At 37.4% G+C, this 25,739-nt stretch overlaps 1 protein-coding gene and 1 long non-coding RNA gene across 3 annotated transcripts; one reads left to right on the top strand and one right to left on the bottom strand.

The window, feature by feature from the left end:
- Positions 1 to 12,038: 12,038 nt before the first annotated feature.
- LOC128027023 (transcription factor LBX2-like) lies at positions 12,039 to 23,162 on the top strand. Its single transcript, XM_052614344.1, has 2 exons — positions 12,039 to 12,761; positions 22,149 to 23,162. The coding sequence occupies exons 1-2, from the start codon at positions 12,434 to 12,436 to the stop codon at positions 22,592 to 22,594; spliced, it is 774 nt and encodes a 257-aa protein (XP_052470304.1). The 5' UTR covers positions 12,039 to 12,433; the 3' UTR covers positions 22,595 to 23,162.
- On the bottom strand, positions 13,807 to 20,863 carry LOC128027024 (uncharacterized). 2 transcript variants are annotated; one of them, XR_008186597.1, is made up of 6 exons: positions 20,723 to 20,863; positions 19,925 to 19,973; positions 19,300 to 19,447; positions 19,072 to 19,207; positions 18,456 to 18,583; positions 13,807 to 14,669 (listed from the first exon to the last, which is right to left on the bottom strand). It is a non-coding gene; the product is annotated as an uncharacterized LOC128027024 (long non-coding RNA). The 2 variants fall into 2 exon arrangements; XR_008186598.1 differs by lacking the exons at positions 13,807 to 14,669; positions 18,456 to 18,583 and adding an exon at positions 18,670 to 18,740.
- Positions 23,163 to 25,739: the final 2,577 nt, after the last annotated feature.

Genomic DNA, 25,739 nt, shown 5'->3' with positions numbered 1-25,739 from the left:
TTTTGTACTTTAAATATTAGATTTTATTGAAGGGGGCCTACTGCATGAGAACCTCAAACCCCAAAACAAAGAGTTTAAAACTGTTTAATGTGCTGCAAAATTACATCAAAATAAACAGCTCTTAATTATTTTTATTTTTTCTAGGGATGCAAGGAAATACTTAAGGTCCACTTTGTTCAGATGGAGAGCAGAAGGAATGAACAAGCAGATGAGAGATGAAAAGACGGTAAAAGAAGTGAGAGGCTGAAACATGTGAATGTTCCTCCGCTGGTCTGCTGCTGGAGTTCTGCTTGTCAGAGAGCAGCGCTACTGATGTATTCAGTATTGTGCTACTGACAGAACCCGCTTTGTTTGTGATGAATGACTGTGCCAGCAGTCCTGACGGCTCTGCTGTTCAATACATATAGATACAATACCAGCTGCCTCTGTAACACGCTGATGGGTTTTGTCCCTATTCGTTTCCATACCGTTTAATCTCGGTCACCGTATTGTGGGTGTCGCTGGAGATGGGCAGATCGGATCCGGGTGAGCAAAGTGTTTATTAACACACACAACAGCCCTGTTTCAAAGATTCAGGTGGAGTTAAAATACCTTTTTCCTGTTGATAGGAATGCTTTTGTTGCCAAACAAGCTGTAGGTTTGTTTTTTTTTTAATTTGTTTATTTTTTTCAAAGACCATGAAGCATCACTGTTTAGACTAGAACAAAAGAGCAATCAGACACCTTAAAAAGCTGAGCTGATCTTTCTTCTTATCTGTTATTAAGGCTGTGATTCTTGTTATTTAAGGCTTTATTAAAAACAGATGTTATTTTTGTCAATCTGATCATATATATATATATATAAGATGAATTTTCAGCAGTCTTCAGTGTCACATGGTCCTTCAGAAATCATTCTGATATGCTGATTTGCTACTCAAAAAAAAAACATTTATTAATATTATCAATGTTGAAAACAGTTGTGCTGCTTAATACTTTTTGTAAAAAGCATAAAAAAATCAGGATTATTTCATAAACAAAAAAGAAATGCATTTTTTTGAAACAGAAATATTTAAAAAATAAATGTGTTAACTGTCACTTTTGATATTTAAAGGGAAAAAAACAATCTTATTGACACCAAAGTTATTATTATTTTTTTTATTTTAAAAGTGAATTTGCATTTGTTCTACCACAACAATCCCAAAATATTATTTATTACTGGTGTTTTATGGATAACTATTATACAGTAATTGCTCATACGTATTTGCACAATCTCTTTACCGAAAGGAATCTTTTGTTGGTGCTCCATGAACGACACCTCAAACAATTACAATTTTTACTTGGAAGATGATAAAACATGTAGACTACTGATGAAAGTGTTAGGCTCTGTCAACTTGGCAACCCCCTAGCAACCACATCAACAAATACTATAATTCAAATGTTGTTTGATTAATGTAAAACCATGTGAACTGCATAGTTCACAATGGAATCGACTGCTCTAGACTATGATTATAAATAGATCAGCGGCTCTCCTCTGCTCATCCACCCAAGAAGCCCGCAGCCTCGAGTTGAAAGCCTTGTTTTCTGACAAATTTACTGTAGAGGTTTAGTTCCTCCTTAAGCACTGTCATCTCCAATTATTTATCTTTTTCTCCACCAAAAACAAATCCAGAATGCTTAAAAGGATGAAGTGAGCACACCAAAACACACATGCTTCAAAACGTGCAGTAATAAATATCAGTGGTAAGTTAGCAGCTGCCGTCAGCAGGACGACTGGGTGAATTTGTGATTCTCATTGTACGCTACCTCCCTTTCCATTACCTGAGAGCGGATGGTATACAGCTGAAGGCTAACCCCGTGGGATACACACATACAAACACTGCTGCTTGTGAATGGGCTTGAGTGTGAGCCTATTTCTGATATTTATGGGCGACAAGGACGCTGTAAGTTATGGCAGGACTGAGAGCCGAGACCTTTCCCAGTTTTTTTCGCTCTGCATTTTTTCCGATTACATATCTCTGTCTCAGTTTCCCTTTACTGGTTTGTTATTCTTGTTTTCTTTCTTTCTTTCTTTCTTTCTTTCTTTCTTTCTTTCTTTCTTTCTTTCTTTCTTTCTTCGAATCTTGGAAAAAATAAGCCAGAGAAAAAAATATATAAACAATTGCTATAAGAATGTTTATATAGTCACATGATCACCCACAAAGGTGCTTTCTATAGCTCAATTTGTTTGAGAAATATTTTGAATGAAAACAGTCATAAACGCTCAAATCACTTTGGATGGATGGATGGATGGATGGATGGATGGATGGATGGATGGATGGATGGATGGACGGACGGATGGATGGATGGATGGATGGATGGATGGATGGATGGATGGATGGATGGATGGATGGTTGGATGGATGGATGGATGGTTGGATGGATGGTTGGATGGATTGATGGTTGGGTGGATATTTGGGATGGTTGGATGGATGGATGGATGGATGGATGGATGGATGGATGGATGGATGGATGGATGGACGGATGGATGGTTGGATGGTTGGATGGATTGATGGTTGGGTGGATATTTGGGATGGTTGGATGGATGGATAGATGGATGGATGGATGGATGGATGGATGGATGGATGGTTGGATGGAGCAAGCAACAGATTGCTAATCTGAGATCTTCTCATCTGATTCACTCTCATTTCTTTCTTAACCTTTTTTTTTCAGCAGTCCCCTCCAGTGTTCTGTGAGGAATGTTCCACGGGGGATTCATTCAAGATGACTTACTTCCAGGGAGTGAATAGTTTCTTCCCAAACCAGAGGGGTAATGAAGGTTTGGTTGGATCTGTTTCTCTGGGATGTTTTGAAAAATTATCTTTTTGTCCTTTCTGACAGCGCCGTTTATCTGCCATTTCCAATTGGACTCTATTTATGGGAACCATCCCATGGGATGCACGCAGTCCTAGCCTTCCCAATTCCTTGTGAGGATTCAGGCCTGGACTGGATGTGTGCTGTTTTGTTAAGGTTCCAAGAAGCTCAACACCATTTTAAATACTCAAAAACGTAGTTAACAATAAGTATCAGGTTTTAAGTGTCAGACTTTTCCTAATTGCATGAGAAATGAGTCCAGATTGACCCCCAAACATAGTTATAGTATTGGATAACAGTCATATTTCTGTTTGTTAAAGCTTTAATCATCTGCCTACCGGGTTTTGACTAATGCAGACTGCCATTTAATTTAAAGGCAGAATAAGAGGTTAATTTCAAATGAGAGTTTTTATTACATGTGCACTTACTTCATGGGGTCCCTGGAAAACCATACAGTCATTTTCAGCAGAACATTAACAAGTTAAACAACATTAACTAATTCATTTGGATGCATTAATAGGTGTTCATTATTTTTAAAGCACAATTTGCAATGCACACTGACGAAGAATAATGTACCCACTCTCCTTTGACAACTATTCCCCTCTCCCTTTCTCCGTGTGAGCATGTGTGTAGATGTCATTTAAGTGTGTGAGTCTTGGGAAAGTTCAGCTCAATATACTGGATATGTACTTATCCTAAATATTGTTTGACCTTCCCAGCGTGAGGCCATTACTCTCCATGGAGTCGTGCGCAGATGGATTTTTCATTGCATTAATCCTCCAGATCAGGTGGGTTTTGTCAAAGTGTTAAACTTTAATACTTTGGGTCATTTATCTTTACAGAAAAACCGGGCTCTGTCAGCGACCAGACAAGCTATTTCCTCATTGCGCTTTCCGAGTGGAGTGGAGCTGGAGAGGGCAGGAGCTGATCACAGCTTAATCAAACCCTTATGCGCTCTGGCTAAGAGAAACTACACTTCTCCTGAGAGGTGCTTCACAACACACTTTATATACAGTATTTATTTGGGAATGCACAGATGATCTTCTCGTAAAGTGCAACACGGATGCACATTCATTACACTCCCATCTCCACACACACTTTAGAAAACATTAATTTTCTATGTATGTTTCTGCAGTATATTACGTGTATTGCTCATGTCATGTATTATTTTAGGTAACATTTTACATTATATTTCCCATGTTATATAGAATTATGTATGAGTTAATAACAAATAAGGATGTCTAGGATGATTTAAATAAATAAATAAATAAATATATAATCATTTAAAAAATCTTTAAAACAATTGGCAAGTTCTTAGAAATCTAATTTTTTTGTAACCATGTTGGTTACATACGTTTACACATTTACAAAACTCCCCCCATATATATAAATATAAATACTTTATATTTTTAATAGTTAATTAACCTTTTCAGTAACACTATAGTTTGGTATTTTAATTTCTCCTCAGTAAACTACTAATTTATTTCTCATTAATAGTTAGTAAGGTAATTATTAAGTTTAGATATGGGGCAGGATTATTTATAAACAATGATAATTAATAAAAATATGCTAGAAATATGCATGCTAATATGCAACTAGTTATAAATGAGAATTGGTCCATAAACTAAAGTGTTAAAATAATTTCCTTATATTTTGAATACACTTGAGTGTACACAACTTTATTATTTTTATAGTATACATATCTAACAAAGAAAATGTCATGGATATTTACTGTATATATCATGACATTGTCTTGCCAAATGGATTCTTCAAATATTAATTATATTTTAAAGGAGTGTAGCTTTGATGCTTATTTATTTAATAAATAAAATATAAGAAAAGTTTTAATAATAATACAAATAATAATTAAACATATAATCGCTTTTTTTCTGAACATTTTATCTAAATATAAATCTAAATTACTTTTATTTCTGAAATAGTAAACATCATAGAAGAGATGTATTAAAGTAATTTTCGTTTGAACTGCATTTTAATGAATATTTGAATAATTCAGTACATCCAGTCAAAAGGGGAGAAGAGAGAGAGAGAGAGAGAGAGAGAGAGAGATAAGGATTTAAGATTACCTTGCAGTGTATTTATTCACTATTAGTTCCCTGATATAATATTGAACTTATTTGTATTCATGTATAATATAGCAAGTTGCCATGATGACACAATTCATTGTCAACAAGCTGAGCTGTATGCTGTGCATTTGAGAAATCCAACTTTAAACCTTTTTTTGAATTTGGTCCTCGTGGGTTTTCTGATGAGATGATTCACTCCACCTCCTCTCCATCTTCTCCTTTAGGAGCCCAAGTGGTCGTGGCCAGAATTGCGGTGATTGATTCTGTTGTAGTTCCCACGGAACAGTGTGCTCAAGTGATAGCATTTATCTTCATAAACGCTGATATGCACCCGGAGTGCACTCCAAATTAAATCCCTCTTTAAAAAGCGCATGGTGCTTCTCAGGGAACTACATAAATCGTGCCTGATGTTGCTCCTCCGGTTACATGCGCCATAATCAGCTGATGATCAGTAATTTCCATTCCAGCGAGCATTCAGCACGGCATGGTGTCATGAATAGATCTACTCATCTCAAATGCAAATTCATTATTTATGTATGTATGTATTAAGTATGCATTTAGAATGCAGTTCATTTAGAAAATTATGAGTGACGTGGTTTACGTTTCTGAAAATATATATATATATACTGTATATGTATGTATGTATAATATATATATTGAAATGAATTTTTGTAGTTTAGTATTTTAATAAATGTAGTATTTCACCAACTAGACATTTTTGACACACACACACACACACACACACTATATATATATATATATATATATATATATATATATATATATATATATATATATATATATAATATAATATAATACATACCAAATAGGTACTTGTGAGAGGGAGAGAGAGACAGAGAGAGAGAGAGAGAGAGAGAGAGAGAGAGAGAATGATTACGTTTGTTTGCTTGCTTCAGGTTAATTGAAAAAAGACACGTGATATAGTCGAGTGTCGTCGAAATTTTCAATTTTTTACAATAGTTTTAAAATCTATATTTAGAAAAAGAACGTATAAAACAATGGTTTACAAAACAATTTTACAATTTGCTATTTCTATTTACAGTTTACTATGCATATCACAAGTATCAAAATAAGAGTAATTATTATTATTATTATTATTATTATTATTATTATTATTATTATGTAGCCTATTATTAGCTATTGTCTATTGTGAGTTTTAAGTTTAAATAAACGAATTAATGTCCTGCTTTCCCTCTTTATTTTGTTTATTTGTAAATTATCAAAATATTTGTACATTTTACTAATTTAAAATAGTCCCTACCGAAATAAGCTACACATTTCTTTCTCCCTACAGCATGATAATAATAATGAACAACGTGTGCTTAATATGTAATCATGTTGTAGAACATCTTGCACACTGTAAGTGTTATTGTGATTAATTATACTGATGTGCAAAAGTGTTTTCAAGTGTTTTATCCATCCCGTGCATAAAAACGAACCTGAAAACGAGAGTTTACGAGCTAAAATGACTCTTCACACATGGATTGCGCTGGCAGCGTGTCACAGGGGCAGTGCCGTGGACTGGAACACATATCAGCTCTGTTTTGGCTTCCGCTCATTGGACGCTCAGACGCAGATGTGCGTAATTGCGCGTGTCCAACGGTGAAGTGTGTTGGGGTGTCAACCGTTCATTCAGGTGAGGAGAGAGAGTGTGGATGGGTTGAGTGGAGAGGGAATGAGAATGTCTGTGTGTTAAAATTGATGTGATATGCAAAAATAACTCTTATAATAAGACAAACTAAAGAGTTAATCGTATAAACGGTTTTACTGTCTGGATATGAGTGTGTGTGTCTATATATATATATATATATATATATATATATATATATATATATATATATATATATATATATATATATATATATATATATATATATATATATATATATATATACACATTCATACAAACACACACACATATTGTTACGTCTATGTATGTGTGCTTTCAAAAACCTAAGTTAGTGAAATGATTTATTGCTCATTCGTTTGGTGAAGAGCACTGACCTACATCGAATTCCCACGCCGTGCTGATCTGTCCAAATAACTGCGTTTATCAGTGAGGACGAATCCATTTCCTGCCGTTCACACCTGTGCTGCTTTTTTTCGGAACTCATGGTGAAAAGCTCCATAATCCCCTCCAGGAGTCGTGCCCCTCACGGCTCTTTTTATGATCTGGACCCGACTCCAGTGGCGCGCTGGCGGGGTGCAGCACTGCTCTGGTGGGCTCCGAGCCTTTGATCCGTGCGTCCGTTTGTCCGCGGTTTGTGGATGTTGGGGAGGGTGCGTGCGCTTTGGGGAGCCGGGGCATTTGTCATCCACAGAATTAAAAAACATCAACAGGTACTAAATACCGCTGAACATGACACCATCAAAAGCAAAATGTGATGTAAAACAGCAGGCGATTCTGACGCCGTGATAATATTGTTTTCAGAGAAATGTGTCTCAGTAATAATGAGAGCTGTTTTGGATGCCTTCACCGCGCTCCCAGCCATCAACCAGCGCGCGCAATTAACCTATGACCATCAAATGTGCACGCGCCTCACCATAATGGATTTCCGATTTTACTGCTCCTTAATTGGCTTGAGTTTGTCAAATTGGACGAAACACTCATCGATATGACATTATTAAACACAATTAACACTCGTGCTGCATCGATTAGCTCATTACATCCACCATAGTCCTGCGCTTCTGCAACACGTTTTAACCTTAGTTTAAATTAAATAATCCAAAATGGATAATGCATTCAATAATCCAAAATAAATCAAAAATTAAATAATCCACTGGGGCACATCACTCAAGATACCGACTTCTAATGAAGATGTATAAATGGAAATTATGTAACACGATATATTGAGTTAAATATTGAATAATTATTTTATAATAATAGCGTTATTTCGAATTATATATTAAATTTTTCAATATTTTTGAAGGCTACTCTTAGGAAAAAAATATAACATTTGTCACTGGGGCTGTATATATTTTTAAAAGGTACTAATATTTACACTTTAGATTTAAATGTAAATGAAGCACTAAAGCTTTTAAAAGTAACTGCCCTACTAAGAGTTTTTTTATTTTATTTTTTATTTTTAGCTTTTTTTTTATAAGTATTAAAGTGCAATAACATTTGCACATATGATGATTTTATTTGAGTGTGTAGCCTATAATATTGTTGGTAGCCTATGGACATACTACATTCCAGTATGTTTTTGATCATGCATGAGATTGGAGGCCTAATAGCTCATGTGAGTTGTACTGGCCGTTTTTTATGGCGTGTTTTGTTAAGAGAAAACCAAACGTCGACATGACTGGTTTATAACTCAATAGCCATAATGAAAGAACGTGTCAATCACACAGCTTCATAGACACGAGACCATTCACCTCATTCTTACTTCTTAATTGAAACCCAACAGAACGTGTATCAGGATTTATTTGACATTATAAAACTATTATATTATAATAGTCTAATACAGCGCTATTATAATACATTATAGCCAATTATATTTTTTTCCATTACAGACTATCTTTATATTATTTTTATATTATATCCAATCATTATAGTATATATTTTCACATTTATGTAGATTTCTCGTCAATGCACGTGGGATCAAATTATGCCAAGAGGGTATTTCGGAAATAAACGGCACAGAGTCAGAGTAACACCTCACCACGCAACACACCCGATAGGCTGATCACAGTCAAATGTCATTATGTCCCCGTATCATGTTTATATAGTAGGCTATTTAGTAGTACAGCTTTTTGGTGAGAAAGAGACGAGCAATGGAAGCAGAAACGAGCAGCTGAAGTGAAATGCAGCTGAGACATTTGAGGCAATACTGAGATATTTTAGGCTATGAGAAATGCTTATTTAATATCTCAGTCAACAGCTCAGCATTCAATTATTATGTTGTTAGAATGACATCTGAACGTTTACATTAAAGACTGAATCTGGTATGGAATCAGAAGATTCGGTGTTTCTGAAATTCGTCACTTTATTTGAATCAGATCGAGAAAAATGAGGAGGAAAACTTAACTTAAAATAAGCTAATCTTCTCCAAGATCAAATTAATAATCAGATGTAATGTTTTATATACCCTATAGAATAATAAATCATATTCTATTTTAGTGGTATTTTTAAATTGCATTTAATATAGCGTTTTATTTGCACAAACATAAATAAATACATAAATAAATAAAAAGTAACCTGATTAAAAAAAAATAAAAATAAAAAAAATAGAATTTTATTCTATAGACGATTATGGAATTTTCCACCAATGATGCATTTTATTTTATAATGGAATAATGTTTTATTCCATAATATAATTATTTTAAATTGCATTGCCTTTTATTTAATCTTTGCACATTTCGAACATAAATACATAAATTATTTAACGTAGTCTCGTGCTCAGTAGCATTATCCTCAACAAATGTTTCCAGAGTCTATATTCGTCTCTGCTGAGGGAAGTGACGCACGGACGGCGAAAATAAAACGTCTCTCCTCCTAAACCGTGATGATTGATGATGTCAGGTGTTCTGTTTCTAATTAAGGTTTAAATTAAGCCAAAGGAAACCTTTCGAATGAGCACTGCTCCGCTTGAGACTGTCCGGATCCTCTCAGAGCGGTTTGGAGAAGAGAGATGGCGAGATAATCTTTAGAACTAATAATGCTCGCGCATTTGAGAGAAATGTAACACCATGTTCCGCTTCGGGTTCTCTAGCCTCTCTCTGTGGGGTAATGTGAATGTGCTATTGTTGGCGTCGAAGGGCATCATTCTCCCGATCAGAAATCCTATCCTTCCACATTACATTAATACCCATGTAGCCTCTCATTTAATAGGTTTTAGCAGCTTTCCTCTGACCTGATATTATGAGGTGACCAATTCGTTAAGGACATTTGATTAACTGTTCTTATTACTATTATTATCTTATTATTATTATTATCAGTATAGTATTATTATTCCTAGTAAATATTTATATATATATAAAGAACTAGAAGCAACATAACTGAAAGGATGTTGCATTACTGTAGACTCATTGGCATGTTTTGTGGTTTGATACATTTGTTCAATGCATTGCTCATTTGCTGTAAAATATTCTATTGAGTCGCCCACGTCGAGCGGTCTGGACCCGCACTAATAGAATGTCGTGCTGTTTTAGTGCTCGTGAGCTGTTTGGCTTGTTTCAGTCCCTGCACGGATGTCACCATATGGTGCGGTTTGGCACGGACAATGAGATATTCCTGGCTATACATCGGCAGTGACTCGTGTAAGAGAGACATCTATCACCCTAATCGATTATTGAAACCCTGTTACATATTATCAGATGTCAACATCGCCACTTGTTTTATTGCCCAGTGTTTTACATTAATGGGGAGACCACCTAAATAATATTCACTAAAGGCCTGAGCAAGGTTTAAGAGAAAAAAAATACCCATTGCCTGTTATATTGGATTGCTTAACTAGATGCTTTGATTGACTAAATGCAAAATTGTTTTTGTGCATCGTATGTATTATGTGCAAATCGTATATATGTATTTATTTATAATTTTAGAAATAAACCAATCAACAAAATATCAAAAGCGAATAAATCTGAAGACTTCAGACTATGTGCTGTTTACTAATATTCGTGACTAGATCATATAAATCAAAAACCTCAATATGATAACCTTTAAGATTTTAGGAAATATCTGCATAGTGCTATTTTTGTTAAAAAGCTAGCTAGCTATATATATATATATATATATATATATATATATATATATATATATATATATATATATATATATATATATATATATCGCATAATAGCTGAAATCAATGTAGCATTGAAATCACGAAGTGCGGGGCAAACACGTTTGGGGAATAAAAAATATTTTATTTTGTTGATCAATTTCTTCATGTTAAGAATCACCAGCCACAGCTCTCTTCTATTTCATGTTTTCCTAAAGCAAAAACACGATTTCTTCTTACCTGTTTCTTCATAGGAGAATGACTGCGTTTCTCCAGTGTCCCACATCTGAAATAATGTCCGATGCTGAGCGGCGCAGAACAGCACTGCTGTAAGTCCCCTGCTTTCTGCTCTTTACCCACGTGCATTTTCACAAATTCATAGAATGGCACTGTGCTGTCCTGACGAAAAAATATCACTGACATATTTTATGTTGGTCCTCAGTTTTAATTTAAACCTTCTCATATTTTTATACAACATGTAGAATATTACTGTGAAGAAATCCTAAGACAAATCACCCTTTAAAACAAAGTCACTGTTAATATCCTGCTTTAATAATTTAATACGAAGAATATTATATATTTTCTATATTTCTGCTAGATTAAGAATTGATAAATTGATGTCCCAGCAAAATGTATGCATTTAAAAGACTGCTTTAAAAAAATCGCTGTCATTGGCAAAATCAACATTGTTAAAAACTACATAAAAATACTTAAATACACTATATATATATATATATATATATATATATATATATATATATATATATATATATATATAGTTTATATGATACTTAAATATCCACATCTGAGCATATTTTACGATGTAGTTTGTTGTGCAAAAGTATATATATATATATATATATATATATATATATATATATATATATATATATATATATATATATATTAGTCCAAAACAATTGCATGCCTTGCATTCTGATCTAGTGTGTTCAGATGTCAACAGAATACACGAGGTGTGAGAAAATCATGCTGTCATAACAGCCTCCAAAACTGCAATAATCATGCTATTACAGTAATTAGTCTTTCAGAAGGTTGTTCCAATATGGACGACTCTTGAATTCTACATGTTAATTGATGCCTTGTTTAATTCTTATTTTATTGTTTTATTTATTTATTTATTTATTTATTTATTTGTGTTTTACATTACACATTTGTGTCATTATTCTTAAACTGAAGATATATTCCGCATACACGTTGACATAGAGAGAATGCAAGTATCGGTGTTAATGAGAGCACTCTCTCTTTTCAGGGAGGTATATGCGTGGAGCACGTGGTTTGCCCTAAGTGGGAGTGGGATGCATCAACAGATGCATAAACATCCCGAGCCATCTCCCCTCTCTTTAAACTTCAAGGGGAAACTCCTCCTATTCTGGGTCCAATTCATTAGTGTGGTCTGGCCCTTTAAGACGGAGCAGCAGGTCAGCAAGTAGTGTAGTGTTTCTCTAATTGAACTTCACAAAAGCAATCAACAAGAACTCGTTAGCGATTGCTTGCTGTTTTGTGCCTCCTTGAGACACGGCTAGACATGCTGAAGATATTCATGGAGCAGCTCAGAGAAGACTGGAGCTGCATATGAGGACTAAAGTTCGGGTGGCTGTGACGCCTGAAGCATGGTGCTTTTGGAGAGCCACTTCAGACTGAGGAAGAACAACGATTCTGTTTAAAGAAAAAAGGAATAGACAAGGCTTTTGTATGTATAAACAAGTTTAAGCGAACTAGGTGACTTCTATTCGAGATAGTTTCTTGGGACTGAGATGACCTCCAGCTCTAAAGACATGAAGGCAGGCTCCGTTTTGCAGTCCAGCGTCGAGGAGAGGCGACGGGGTCCCTTAGACCAACTCCCACCCCCGGCCAACTCCAACAAGCCTCTCACCCCGTTCAGCATCGAGGATATCTTAAATAAACCCTCCGTCAAGAAGTCCGTCGGTAGTCTGTGCCCTCCTCGCATGCTGCAGAAAGTGACCGGCTCCAGCGCGTCTCGGAACGGGATCAGCGCTCCGTCCTCGCCGTTGTGCGCTCTGGAAGAGCTCGCGAGCAAAACATTTAAGGGGCTGGAAGTCAGCGTTATACAAGCTGCAGAAGGTAGGCTAAAATGTTTAGACTTTTTTTTTTCAAATGGTTGTAGTTTTGCGTTCGGATTTTAAAAATTAATTTTTCTAACTGTTTACTAATTTATCTTCGAATTTTAAATGCGCAAACTGAAGTAGTGACACTTTTATTACTGAAGCCTTAGGATTGATTCTGATTTGAACTGATGTCGAATGCATATTTGTATATGCATATATAAAATCATTAATCGCTTTATAAATATTTACTACTTGTTAATATATATATATATATATATATATATATATATATATATATATATACACTCTAAAAAACACTGGGTTAAAAACAACCCAAATTGGGTTGTTTTTAACACAACTGCTGGGTAAATATAGGACAGAACCCATATGGGGTTAAACTAACCCAAGAAGTTGGGTTATTAATTTTAACCCAGCAAATGGGTTGTTTTTTCTACCCAAAAATTGGTTATTTTTACAAAAATAATGGGTTAATTTGATTTCATAAATGGGTTATATTTTTCAAAGGAATTTTTATTCCTTTTAACATTAAATATACCACATAATAAACAAACAGGACAACATTGTATTATCTTTATTTTTCTTTCAGCATATTACACTTTGTAATTACACTTTACCTCAACCAAAAATTCAGGAGATCATACAAAACTAAAACAATAAAATTCCATTTATAAACAGCATTTAAAACAATTTCTTTCATTTTTATGGTTTGCCTCTGTAACTTTTCTAAACTGTAAATGTTTAGAAAAAACATTTAAATTCATAAACTCCAAAGAACCACAAGGGTTAGTAATACATTTAAAAAATTATTCATATTATTTTTAATCCATATGCTCATGAAATTCATGAACTCCAAAAAACCTCAAGGTTTTTTTAAAATATACAAACAAATACTTATTTTTAAATAATCCATATGCACATGAAATTAAAACTAAAATACTTTACCTCAGGAACTGTTTGTTACAAAGCACATTTGTTTTAAGTCTACATTATGGACCTGTTGTTTTAAGTCTACAAAATGAACACAAAAATAAATCTATGAAATACAAGGTATTGGCAGTAAAAGATTTCTACATAAAAATGCAATTGATAATCATCAGTACGCATGAAGTAATACTCTTCCTCAAGCAATAAAACAGTTGTTTATACAAAAAAACCAGAACAAAAATCTCATGTGCAAATAAAACTTAAACTAAAATGCTACCTCGTGTTCTTGAACCACTGTTTGTTCAAAGAACCTCTTATAATCTACTTGCAAGAATGTAGTGCCCAGTGCAAAAATTTCACTGTTGGGGATTCACTTCCCTCCAACTCAAAAATATTATGAATAAACTCCCTAATATAGAAACAATGTTTCGGTTAGTTTACATCAAAAACATAAAACGATTTGAAACATACATTTACTGTCCCAATGAAGTGAAGTGAAAGTGAAGTGACATTCAGCCAAGTACGGTGACCCATACTCAGAATTCATGCTCTGCATTTAACCCATCCGAAGTGCACACACACAGAGCAGTGAACACACACACACACTGTGAACACACACCCTGAGCAGTGGGCAGCCATTTATGCTGCGGCGCCCGGAGAGCAGTTGGGGGTTCGATGCCTTGCTCAAGGGCACCTAAGTCGTGGTATTGAGGGTGGAAGAGAGCACTATACATTCACTCCTCTCACCTACAATTCCTGTCGGCCCGAGACTCGAACACACAACCCTTAAATTGTGAGTCCAACTCTCTAACCATTAGGCCATGACTTCCCCTTAAACAATAGTTATTTGTTCCAAAGCTTCTCCTGCGAGGATGACAAATGCCCGCAACGCAATGTGTCCATTTTCAAGTTACAGGACATAAGGGTAAGGTCTTGATGCTTCAGCCTGCTGGAGGTACTCCACCATATTTGTTCCAACCTAAAGGACAGATAATGCAAATGAATAAAGGTGAAACAGAATGGGAGTGTCAGGGGTGTGGGTATGGGTGGTGGTGGGTTGGGGATTCATTCGAAACTGTTTATTCAATCAAGCAGTCTTTAGAAACAGTAGGTCTTGTATAGCCAGAGCTTTGGATGAGGCAAAATACCTGAAAATTATTACAGCTTGATCTGGCCCACTTTGACAGAGCCACTGACAGGGATGCAAAGCAAGTATAAAGAGTTTTGGTAACACTTGAAATACTTTAATTTTACTTTAATTTAACACTTTTAATTCTACATTTAATATTCTGCCCTACAAAAGCAAAAGACCTTAAGTTGCTAGAGTGTGAAACTGAAAAAAAAAAAATATAGCTAGGACACTAGAAATTTGCCAGTAAGATGTTTTAGTAATGAAAATTATCTACAGAAAAAAAAATTGTGAGCTCAGACTTATTTATCCAAGATACATCATAAATTAAATTACAAAGTTCTTATGGAGCATATCTTGTCAACATGTTACTATATATATGTCACGGATTTACGCTGCCTGAAGGAATACGGAGTTGAGGATAAACGGAAGAAGGCTTTTAATATAACCAACACAGGGGATATCCAACATGGAGCACAGAGGTAGACACACGTAAGTAGCAAGTGCAAATGAAGACCCGACAAAACAGAACTGAAAGGACAAGGCTTAAGTACAAAGGATAATTGGGGAAACACAGGTGGATGGAATCATAAATTAGCAGGGACATGGAACACATGAGGAAGAGAATGGACACACCTGGGAACTAATCAAACACGGAAAGACAGAAACTGGGTCACGGGCAAAAACACATTAAATGAGTCCAGGTGTGTGACAGTACTCCCCCCTCCCGGTAGGTGCGTCCTCGCACCGTAGAAACAACAGGGGGAGGCGTAGGTGGGAACTTGGGAGGAGGTTCCGGTGGAGGACGGACTTCCAGGAGGGGGCCAGCAGACAGGGACCACAGAAGGAGGAGCCAAGGAGGAGACGACGGAGGAAGGAGCCAGGGAGGAGACAGGAGCAGGAAGAGCCAGATGGTCCACCAGAGACCAGCCAGGACGGAGATCCAAGGTGGAGTCGACGGCGGGAGGAGCCATGGTGAAGGAAGGGTCGACGACACCAGGGAGCCGACAGGCGGAGACTGCACCGGTGGGTGAGGAGCCCAAGATGGAGCAGCACAGCCGCAGAGCCAGGGTGACGACGAGGTTCCGGAGGGCCTAGGTGGAGCAGAAGGCTCAGGCGACCAAGGCGGAGGCGGGGTCCTGGCAGACCGCTGTGGAGCCGGAGCGACCGAGGATGGAGGTGGAACCGGAGGGAAGGAGGAGCCTGACAGAGCCGGAGGGATGGAGTGACGAGGTGGAACCAGAGGAGAGGAGTCCCGAGGTGGCGGATGGTCGACGACTGACCAAGGTGAAGCCGGAGGGACGAGGGAGCCCGGTGGAGCAGGTGGGATGACAGGCCACGGTGGAGACGAGGGAGCTAAGAGCCAAGGCGGAGCCGCTGGGTCGAAGGACCGAGGAGGAGTCCAGGGCTCGGAGGCTGGAGGCGGAGACAGGGCCTTAACGCGCCAAGACGGAGCTGGAGACTGGCAGTCCAGCGGCGAACCATCGCGCCCCGATGGCGCGGACTGAGGGTGAGCTGCGGGACTGACTGGCACCAGCAGGGATGGCGAGGAACTGGCTGGTCTAGGAGGAGGAGAGAGGAGAAGGATGGGAGGAAGGACAGGAGGATCAGGACTGGACGGAACCAGCGAAAGAGTAGAGGGACCAGCAGGCTTGGGGAGAGGCGGGAGAGGGAGGCTGGGAGGGAATACAGGAGACACAGAAGATTCAGGGCTGGGCGGAACCAGCGGAGACACAGAAGATTCAGGGCTGGGTGGAACCAGCGGAGACACAGAAGATTCAGAGCTGGGCGGAACCAGCGGAGACACAGACGATTCAGAGCTGGGCGGAGCTACAGGAAACTCAGGGCTGGGCGGAACCAGCGGAGAAACAGAAAACTCAGGGCTGGGCGGAACCAGCGGAGACACAGAAAACTCAGGGCTGGGCGTAACCAGCGGAGAAACAGAAAACTCAGGGCTGGGCGTAACCAGCGGAGAAACAGAAAACTCAGGGCTGGGCGTAACCAGCGGAGAAACAGAAAACTCAGGGCTGGGCGTAACCAGCGGAGAAACAGAAAACTCAGGGCTGGGCGTAACCAGCGGAGACACAGAAAACTCAGGGCTGGGCGGAACCAGCGGAGACACAGAAAATTCAGGGCTGGGCGGAACCAGCGGAGACACAGAAGATTCAGAGCTGGGCGGAACCAGCGGAGACACAGAAGATTCAGAGCTGGGCGGAACCAGCGGAGAAACAGAAAACTCAGGGCTGGGCGTAACCAGCGGAAATGGAGCAGAGGAAATGACTGGAGGAGGTAGGAGTGGGAGACTGAGAGGGTATACAGGGGAATCAGGGCTGGACGGAACCAGCGGGGAAACAGGAAAATTAGGGATTACCTCCATAGACCAGTCCATCAGATCCAGAACTTGCTCCATACGATCTTCAGAGACTGTATACAGCTCACCCTCAGTCGCAGGAGTGTGGGCAGGGCTTTCCTCCACGCCCTCGATCTCCACGAGGACTCCCACGATGCACGGTGTTGCCGGCTCACACACCTGGTCAGTCGCGCTCTCGAGATCCTGTTCCCTGTCAATGGATGGCTCGGGCTCTGCGGCTGCGGTGGGCTCTGGCTCCGTGTAGCGAGATGGTGGCTGGCTGGTCTCTGGGTCGGGAGTGGGGCTGGCGAGGTCCTCTATGGGGCAGACGGTGAGAGATGAGCCATTTCTCGCCAGAGTCCACTCCACGTATGCGGCGAAATTCTCTCGAGGACCATCTTCGGACGACAACGCTCTGCATTTGGAGTTCAGGCTGGTGTTGTAGAAGGTGCAGAGCGCGCCGTCCGGGTAGCTGGTGGCATTTGCTAATAGGAGAAACCATCTGGTGTGGTCCTCGAGAGAGCGTTCTTCCTGCTTCAGCAGAAGGATGAGGAATTCGGGACGATAGAGGGGATCCATAGAAACACTAAGAAAAGAAAAGACTTTGAAAACACAAAAACAAAACGGAGGGAAGAACACGCAGTTTTCTATTTTCTCCTTTAGGTCGGGTCTTCTGTCACGGTTTTACGCTGCCTGAAGGAATACGGAGTTGAGGATAAACGGAAGAAGGCTTTTAATATAACCAACACAGGGGATATCCAACATGGAGCACAGAGGTAGACACACGTAAGTAGCAAGTGCAAATGAAGACCCGACAAAACAGAACTGAAAGGACAAGGCTTAAGTACAAAGGATAATTGGGGAAACACAGGTGGATGGAATCATAAATTAGCAGGGACATGGAACACATGAGGAAGAGAATGGACACACCTGGGAACTAATCAAACACGGAAAGACAGAAACTGGGTCACGGGCAAAAACACATTAAATGAGTCCAGGTGTGTGACAATATAAGACTGGAATAACGATGTTGGACATTCAGCTTTGATCACAAAAAAAAATGTTCTTAATATATTCAAATAGCATATATTAATTTATTGTAACAATATTTCACAACATTACTATTTTTGCTGTATTTGGATCAAATAAATGCCTTTGTAAGCAGAAGAGACTTAATTTAAAAACATTTAAAAAATCATACCGATTCCAAACTTTTGAATGGTAGTGTATTCAACCTGGTGAAGTCATTAAATGATTGAAGTAAATTTCTGTAAAGTCGTACTTACAGGCTGAATGTCAATGAAAGCTTTTTTGCTTTCATCAATGCTGGGTCGGACTGTTTTTCTGTCAATTTTGTAGGGTGGAGGTAGAAGCAGAACAGGTAACAGCTTTAGTGCAAGATTTCCCTTTGCATCTGTAGGAAAATAATATTACATTCATCAACACTAGTAAAAACAGTAGCAAGTTGTCATTGAGAATATAAGGCCAGATTTACTAAACAGGTCAAATTAGCGTGAGTCCAAAATCCCATAAAAGTGTAGACTGAAGTGTAAAGTTGTGCTGTTGATCCACTGACAATATGCAAATAAAAAAAAACACAGACACATAATGACCAACATATCCTACCAAGAGCAGCAGAAATTAAAAGCAACGTTATAACATCTTTGTCTGGCATTCTAAATAAATTAGATGAGAGGAGAAAATGCTGCATTTTCTAGCAGCAATTATTGCCAAGCACAAAAATGGGTTAAAATATATAAACTACCACAAATATGCAGTAATGTTAGTTGCAAAAAAAATGTGCCCAATTTTTCATCACTGCATTTCTTTAGTAATCCTGACAGTAGCAAGCTATTAGTAAATCTGGCCCATAATATCAAAATATTGTAGAAACATTTTAACCTTCTGTCATTTCTTCAGCTGTACATGAAAGCTTTGCTTCTCGCTCACAAAAAGCAAGATCCTGTCAGTATACCAGCCATTTTTCAAACAGTTTTGGGGCTTCATCTTAATGTAAAATGTGAAAGTCCTGTGCAATCTAAAAGCAAAAATTACAAAAAAAAAAAACTTCTCAAAAAAGACTTAATATAACTCATGTTACCATATGACAAAGACATTATGTTAACATACCATGCCTGAGGTAGTTAGCCGAGGAAACTCATGGAGGTCCTCAAACATATTTTTCAGATGTACTGTTCCACCTGGCTGATGGGCTGTGTGTTGTTTCTCAGCCATTGTTTAATTTCCTCAGCTCTCTCTTCAGATACGGTTGATTCTACTGGACAAAGAAATAACAATGCTGTTAATCAAATAGAGGCTTGTGAACATTTTTTACATGTAAAAGGATTAGTTTCCATAAAAACAGAAATACTCTTCAGAGCTTTTCAACACTTTAACTAGTAAATCCTGGATGTTTCTAAACTCCATGCAAACTGATTCCTGAATTATACGGCTTATACATTTCACTTTGCTCATAATTTGCTCACAAGTCGTTCCAAACCAGTAAGACCTCCGTTCATCTTCGGAAGACAGTTTCACGGTCTCACGGGTTTGGAACAACATGAGGGTGACTTATTAATGACATAATTTTGATTATTGGGTGAAGTAACGTTAACCCTTTAACTAAACGGGTATAACCACAATAACGTTACCGGATATTTTTAATAATAGTGACAGCTGTTTTTTATGGTTTATGGTAATTTTATTATGATCAATGTATGGCAATCATTCAAATTAGATGAGATAAAAGTGTCACCTCCAGCTAAAGGCTGTGGATTTGCCACCACGGACAGTCAAGAGCAGGTCTGAGGGGAAAAAACAATATATTTTAGTCCAAGATTAATTGACACTTACCTGGATTTCAAATAATAATACATTTATTAAATGAATAAATGATTAGAAATGTATTTTTATTGTGAAAAAAAATAGGTAACGTTATCTCTGGTGCTCGCAAATGCAGGATGCTTTATGATCTATCATATAACGTTAAGTGATATTTTAAAATCAGAATGGGACATTTTTGCCAATCGGTAACGATTCAATGATAAAAAGACCAATACAAACCTTTATTTCACCAGAAAAAAAAGGCTGAAGTCAGTTTGTTTTTAAAATATTTTCTCCTGTAACGATCCAAAATATGCCCGCGACAGATGACCCAAAAATTGGGTTGTTTTGACTTAGCACTGCATGCAGTAAGATGGGGGATGGGCAAGGCAAGGAATGCACGTTTACATCACATTGATCTCGTGGCATTGAAATTAATTGACTTAATGGACTTTGAAGTAAATTATGTCATTTAACAGTTAAGAAGAAACGTAGGACTTTGACAAAAGGGTCGTTTAAAACATAAAAACAGTACAAAACGTATTTACTATCCAGCAGGCATTACCAGCAAACCAAAACGAGCGAATCTGGCGGTGTATTTAATGTCATGTAAACGTGACTGTTGTCGCACATTTCTTTGCCTTTTTATCGCTCGTTCGCTCATTATTATGTTATGTGTGTAAATATGTTTAAAAATACATGTCAAATGTATAAATATATTGATACAAACCTTATTTCTCCAAATATTACAGCGTGTGTGTGGCATCCACCTCCACCTCGAATTCAGTCAGCCCGCGCTGCGCTGATCCTGCGCGGAGTTGATTTGACCCAATGAGCTGGGTTATTGCGTCCGAGTGGGGGAGGGGGTGCATTGATTCAGCTCTAAGAGAAAACGACCCAGAAAATAACCCAGCGGTTGGGTTACATAGAACTACCCAAAAACTACCCAAGACTGAGAAAATAACCCAAAAAATTTACCCAAATGGCTCAACCCAGCACTTGGGTAGAAAAAATAACCCAGGATTTTTTAGTGTGTATATATATATATATATATATATATATATATATATAGCTTTTTTCATTACCGCGTAGTTCTGTTACACGCATTTTAAGATATGGTATAACATTTCTCCTGTTATTTTTATTTATTTATTTTTTTTTAGTTAAATGTCCATAGCGATCTCTCGAGTGTGACTGTAATTATTTCAGGATTTTCCCCTAACCCTCTAAAAATTTAAAGTTCTTCCGATGGTCAAGAAAAAAAAAATCAAGCAATAATAATTCTCATTTTATGTGCTTTTGAGTTGCATTTGTTTTCAGAAATGCATCTTAACGTGATATAACGCATCGTGCATTTACAAGTTAAAGAGATGCAAAGCGGTCATGTTCACATTTGACACATTTACTGAAACAGTCCTCGATCGTGACGTTCATGTTGACATTGCAGAACTGTCTTAGTGGGTCACGCTAACGGTTAAGGTCGTCTGTAATAAGATTGAGGCCAGCTCTGTGGCCTGATAGGCTGCTTGATTAACACATCAAATATTTCGAATTTACTTGGCAATCAGTAGGTCAGATGTTTTGGAAAGTTTCTCCCACTCTTTTCAAGAACAGCTGTTATGCAGCTGGAATGAACAACTGCAGACTATCACATAACACAACAGTGTGCACACTCTTAAAAATAAAGGTTCAGATTTGAACCAAACAGCATGTTGCAGCATAATTCAAAAGGAGAACTTTTTCAACTTCTACAAAAACAAAATAAACATATACAATATGTTATGGTGCTTGAAAGATCCAATAAACCATAACACTGATCTAAAAAACCTGTAACATTAAAGACTTTTTAATCTCCAGCGAACCAAATAGCAACTCAAGAACCATATGCAGCCAAAAATAAGACCAGTGAAGAGCTTCCAAATAACCTTCAAGAAGAATGCTTCACAAATCATTGGTCAATGTGCATTTAAATAATGGGGAATTAAACTTTATGCATTTTACTATATTAATATTTCATGTTACTGAATGAGCTTTAGCTTTATACTGTTTAGGAATGTCTTAATGATTTAAGTTATTGTGAATTGTGACCCACACACGCTGCCTGCATTATTTCTGTCATGTGTTCGAAATCAACTCTCCTTTCTTTCAATTTAAAGGTCGTGAACATCTCAACGCCTTCGGCCAAAGACAGGCCTCCAAAAAACGAAGGAAGTCCCGCACGGCCTTCACCAACCACCAGATCTACGAGCTGGAAAAACGCTTTTTGTACCAGAAATACCTGTCACCGGCCGACAGAGACCAGATAGCACAGCAGCTGGGACTGACCAATGCACAGGTCATCACCTGGTTCCAGAACCGAAGGGCCAAGCTCAAGAGAGACCTGGAGGAGATGAAGGCGGACGTGGAGTCTCTTAAGAAAATCCCACCACAGGCATTGCAGAAACTGGTGACCATGGAGGACATGGAAGACGCTCACGGTGGATCAGGGCCCATTTCTCCCAGCCTTTCCCCAAGAGCCTTCCCACAGTCCCCGTCTTCGTCCAGAGGCCAAACCACAGACGAGTTCTCAGAAGAGGATGAGGAAATTGAGGTGGACGATTAAAAGCAGGCCCTTGTTTTCAGAGAAGGGCATTTTTCACAACTTTTGCACGGACTCTGCGGAAGAACTTGAAATGCAAGTAAAGTTTTCTGTCTCCCTTATTTTTAATTTATTGAAAGGACCTCTACGCTCTGATGTCCAGATCGAAGACATGGTTTAAGGAATACGCTTTCATAAGATCTGAGAATTGGTTAGAGATAAATGGTACAGTATCAAGACTGCAACATGTGTTTGTACAGTTTAAGCTTTATTTCTCGATTTTAGAAGGAAACGTGTGCAATTGTTTACACCGTTCAACACATTTATGGCCGCTGTAGAAATTCTATGCCAAAAGTGATTTTCAATTAAATTCTCTGCTGAATAGAATTTTATATTTATAAATAATTTCAAAAGTCACCAGAAGCAAATTTATTCAGTCTTGTTTATACATTGTAATTGTCAAGACTCATTTTCCAAACTTTTACATTATATATCCCAGTTTCTGGCACAATTCCTACTGGCATTATTAACAAATAAAATAAATAAATAAATGTCCAAAACAATGCAAGGGCAAGGTTGTGTGTGTGTGTGTGTGTGTATATATATATATATATACACAAAACAAGTTATTATGCATCAAACTTTTTAAATTTATTGTAACATTCTATTTAATCCACATTTATGTAAATAAAGGGTATATGTAATTTTACAATGTTTCTTTACCTCAAGTCAGAATTTAATCATGAATTGCTGAGCTGAATTATAAGTTATCAAAAAGTTCCCTATAAATCTATGGATATAGGAAATACACTAGAAAGAAATTCACTTTCCCCCCATCAATTAAAAATAAATAAAATAAAATAAAGAAGAAGAAAGAAACAAACAAATAAGTCTCCCTCTCTCTCTTTTTTTGCCCAATTGTATTCATCGATAATTACATTCAAAGTGGATGAAAAAGTTGAGGACTACCTAAATATTTAAGGCAGCCCTAAAATTTAATTTTGGTATTTTATTGGCTTAATTGTCACGAAGGTGCCTTGCATAAAATGTTTTATTTTATGCAAATGATTTTATGGCACACTCGTGCAGTTAAACAGCTGAGAGAGGCAGAGCACTTTTACACATCGCTTCATTGTGTATGTTAAGAAGAGTGTTTGTGTGTTAAGTGCTTGAAGCTTAATTGGGACAATTGAACAAGGTTCCCCATCTCACATTGTCACGAGGACAACATAAAGCTTGCCTTTCTCCTCGCGCCATATGGTTCATGAATCTTCTCTTACACAAACTAGTCAACATGATTGATTCGGTTTACCCGCCTTTGAGTGCGCATTAACAGTTTCAGTCAGTCGAGCCCAAATAATACCCCACATCTGTGTCCGTGTGTTAAAAACCCCCATGAATAGCAGATGATTTGCATGCGGCTCCTAATGAATAAATCTCAAAAGGAAGCCGGTGGAAATGGGGAGGATCGCTGCATCCTGGTCTGCCGAGTTTCTCTCCGTCCATTTGTGCCAGTTGTGAGCAGATCAAGGCAGCTGTTTTGGGGCAGCGAGAAGATGGAAGTACAATTGGCCTAATCGCTTGGAATAGTTGGGGTTGAAAAGTCAAGTAGATTTTTATGAGCGCGTTGTGGGAAGACTCGCTAGAGAGCCGGTGTTCTCAGCGGCTCATTCTCGTGCTGTTTCGCGTTTTCTACTGCGATTGAAGTCCGCACAAAAGCTCTAAATGCTCGGGTTACTACTGAGAGTCGAGATGACTGGAATTTGAAGGTATATGAATGCGGTTGGATTATGACGACTGAAAGACAGGATTGCATGATGTGAATATTCGAGCAAACATCCAATCCCGTTAACAGCTCTGAAATGTCCCCAGCACGATAGATCAGTGGTTCAGTGGTCAGCTTGTTAAATACAATTTCTGAAAAAATGTAGGCCTATAAAGTGAAACATTTCATTCATGTAAAAGGCGGTAAAAGTAGCCTTTTGTTACCGGGTTTACAAGGACAGACACTGTTTTCATTTAAGGTTTTAGGATAACAATGCTTGTGAAAACCATTCGAAAAACGAATGCCAGGAGTATTAATAATAATAATAATAACAATAATAATAATAACGCTTTAGAATTTGTTTACAGAAACGTAGCCTCTAGGCTAGTTTATTAATATGTAATGTTAATTAACAATAGCCTATTATTATTATTATTATTATCATCATAATCCTCTTCTAGATTCGCTAAAATAGGTTTAAGATTAGCTATTATAAAGAAAAATACGAATAAAATTAACATTTAGCCATTCATGCGCTTAAATCTGTTTTTAAATTGGAAAACTTTTACATTTTATAGTTTATCTTGTAGGCTAGGCTACACGTTTTTTTTTCTTTCCTGGAATCGCAAAAAACAAAAATATATAAATAAATAAAATAAATAAATAAATAAATAAATAAATAATAATAATAATAATAATAATAATAATAATAATACAATAGTGGCTTATCTAGATGACGTATATTTTATTTCGTTTTCTTAAATAGTATAGGCCTATGATAGCCAATTTGCGTTTTCTTAAATAGCCTATAATTGTTAAATGCTTAGGATAAGCCTATATAAAATCTATGTAGCCTGAACGTTTAATGTTATATAAAATAATTGTGAAAAATGTAGGCTATACTATATTTATTTTTCTTAAAAATATTCGATGAAAGCAGAGCAGAGTCTTTTGTTTTAAAGCCTAACATTCTATATTTAATGCTTTACAAAAGGGGTAAAAAAAATAAATAAAATAAAGTAAAAGAAGCCTACTATTCGTAAAATATATTGTGATGATAGGCTACTACAATTACTCTAGTTAACAAAAAGCTACAAAGTAACGTCTACATATTTGACCCTCCAAATAAATTTTACGTCAAGCTGTATTTCTGATTACCTGCAGGTGGACATACATTCAAAATGTACCTGCTGAATAATAATATGAGCGGGAATTTACGTAGCCCATTAAAAAAATACCCACGTGCATTTCCCAAAATTATATTGATTAATAGAACATCTGATATTTGGATATTTTATGTGTAAATGACTTTTCTTCCCTCGAGACATTTTAAGCGTTTTGTAGTCACAACTGTTATATCGGAATTCCCATGGTATTTTATACATATAGCCTAGTTGATACATG

The sequence above is a fragment of the Carassius gibelio genome, chromosome A14 (assembly GCF_023724105.1).
Source record: "Carassius gibelio isolate Cgi1373 ecotype wild population from Czech Republic chromosome A14, carGib1.2-hapl.c, whole genome shotgun sequence".
NCBI classification, from domain to species: Eukaryota; Metazoa; Chordata; class Actinopteri; order Cypriniformes; family Cyprinidae; genus Carassius; species Carassius gibelio.
The sequence above is the reverse complement of the archived record's forward strand: the minus strand, read 5'-3'. Positions and strand labels throughout refer to the sequence as shown.

Coding starts and splice junctions, on each gene's coding strand:
- LOC128027023 (XM_052614344.1), top strand. CDS start 12,434: ATGACCTCCAGCTCTAAAGACATGAAGGCAGGCTCCGTTTTGCAGTCC. Junction 12,762..22,148: donor CGTTATACAAGCTGCAGAAG/GTAGGCTAAAAT, acceptor TTCAATTTAAAG/GTCGTGAACATCTCAACGCC.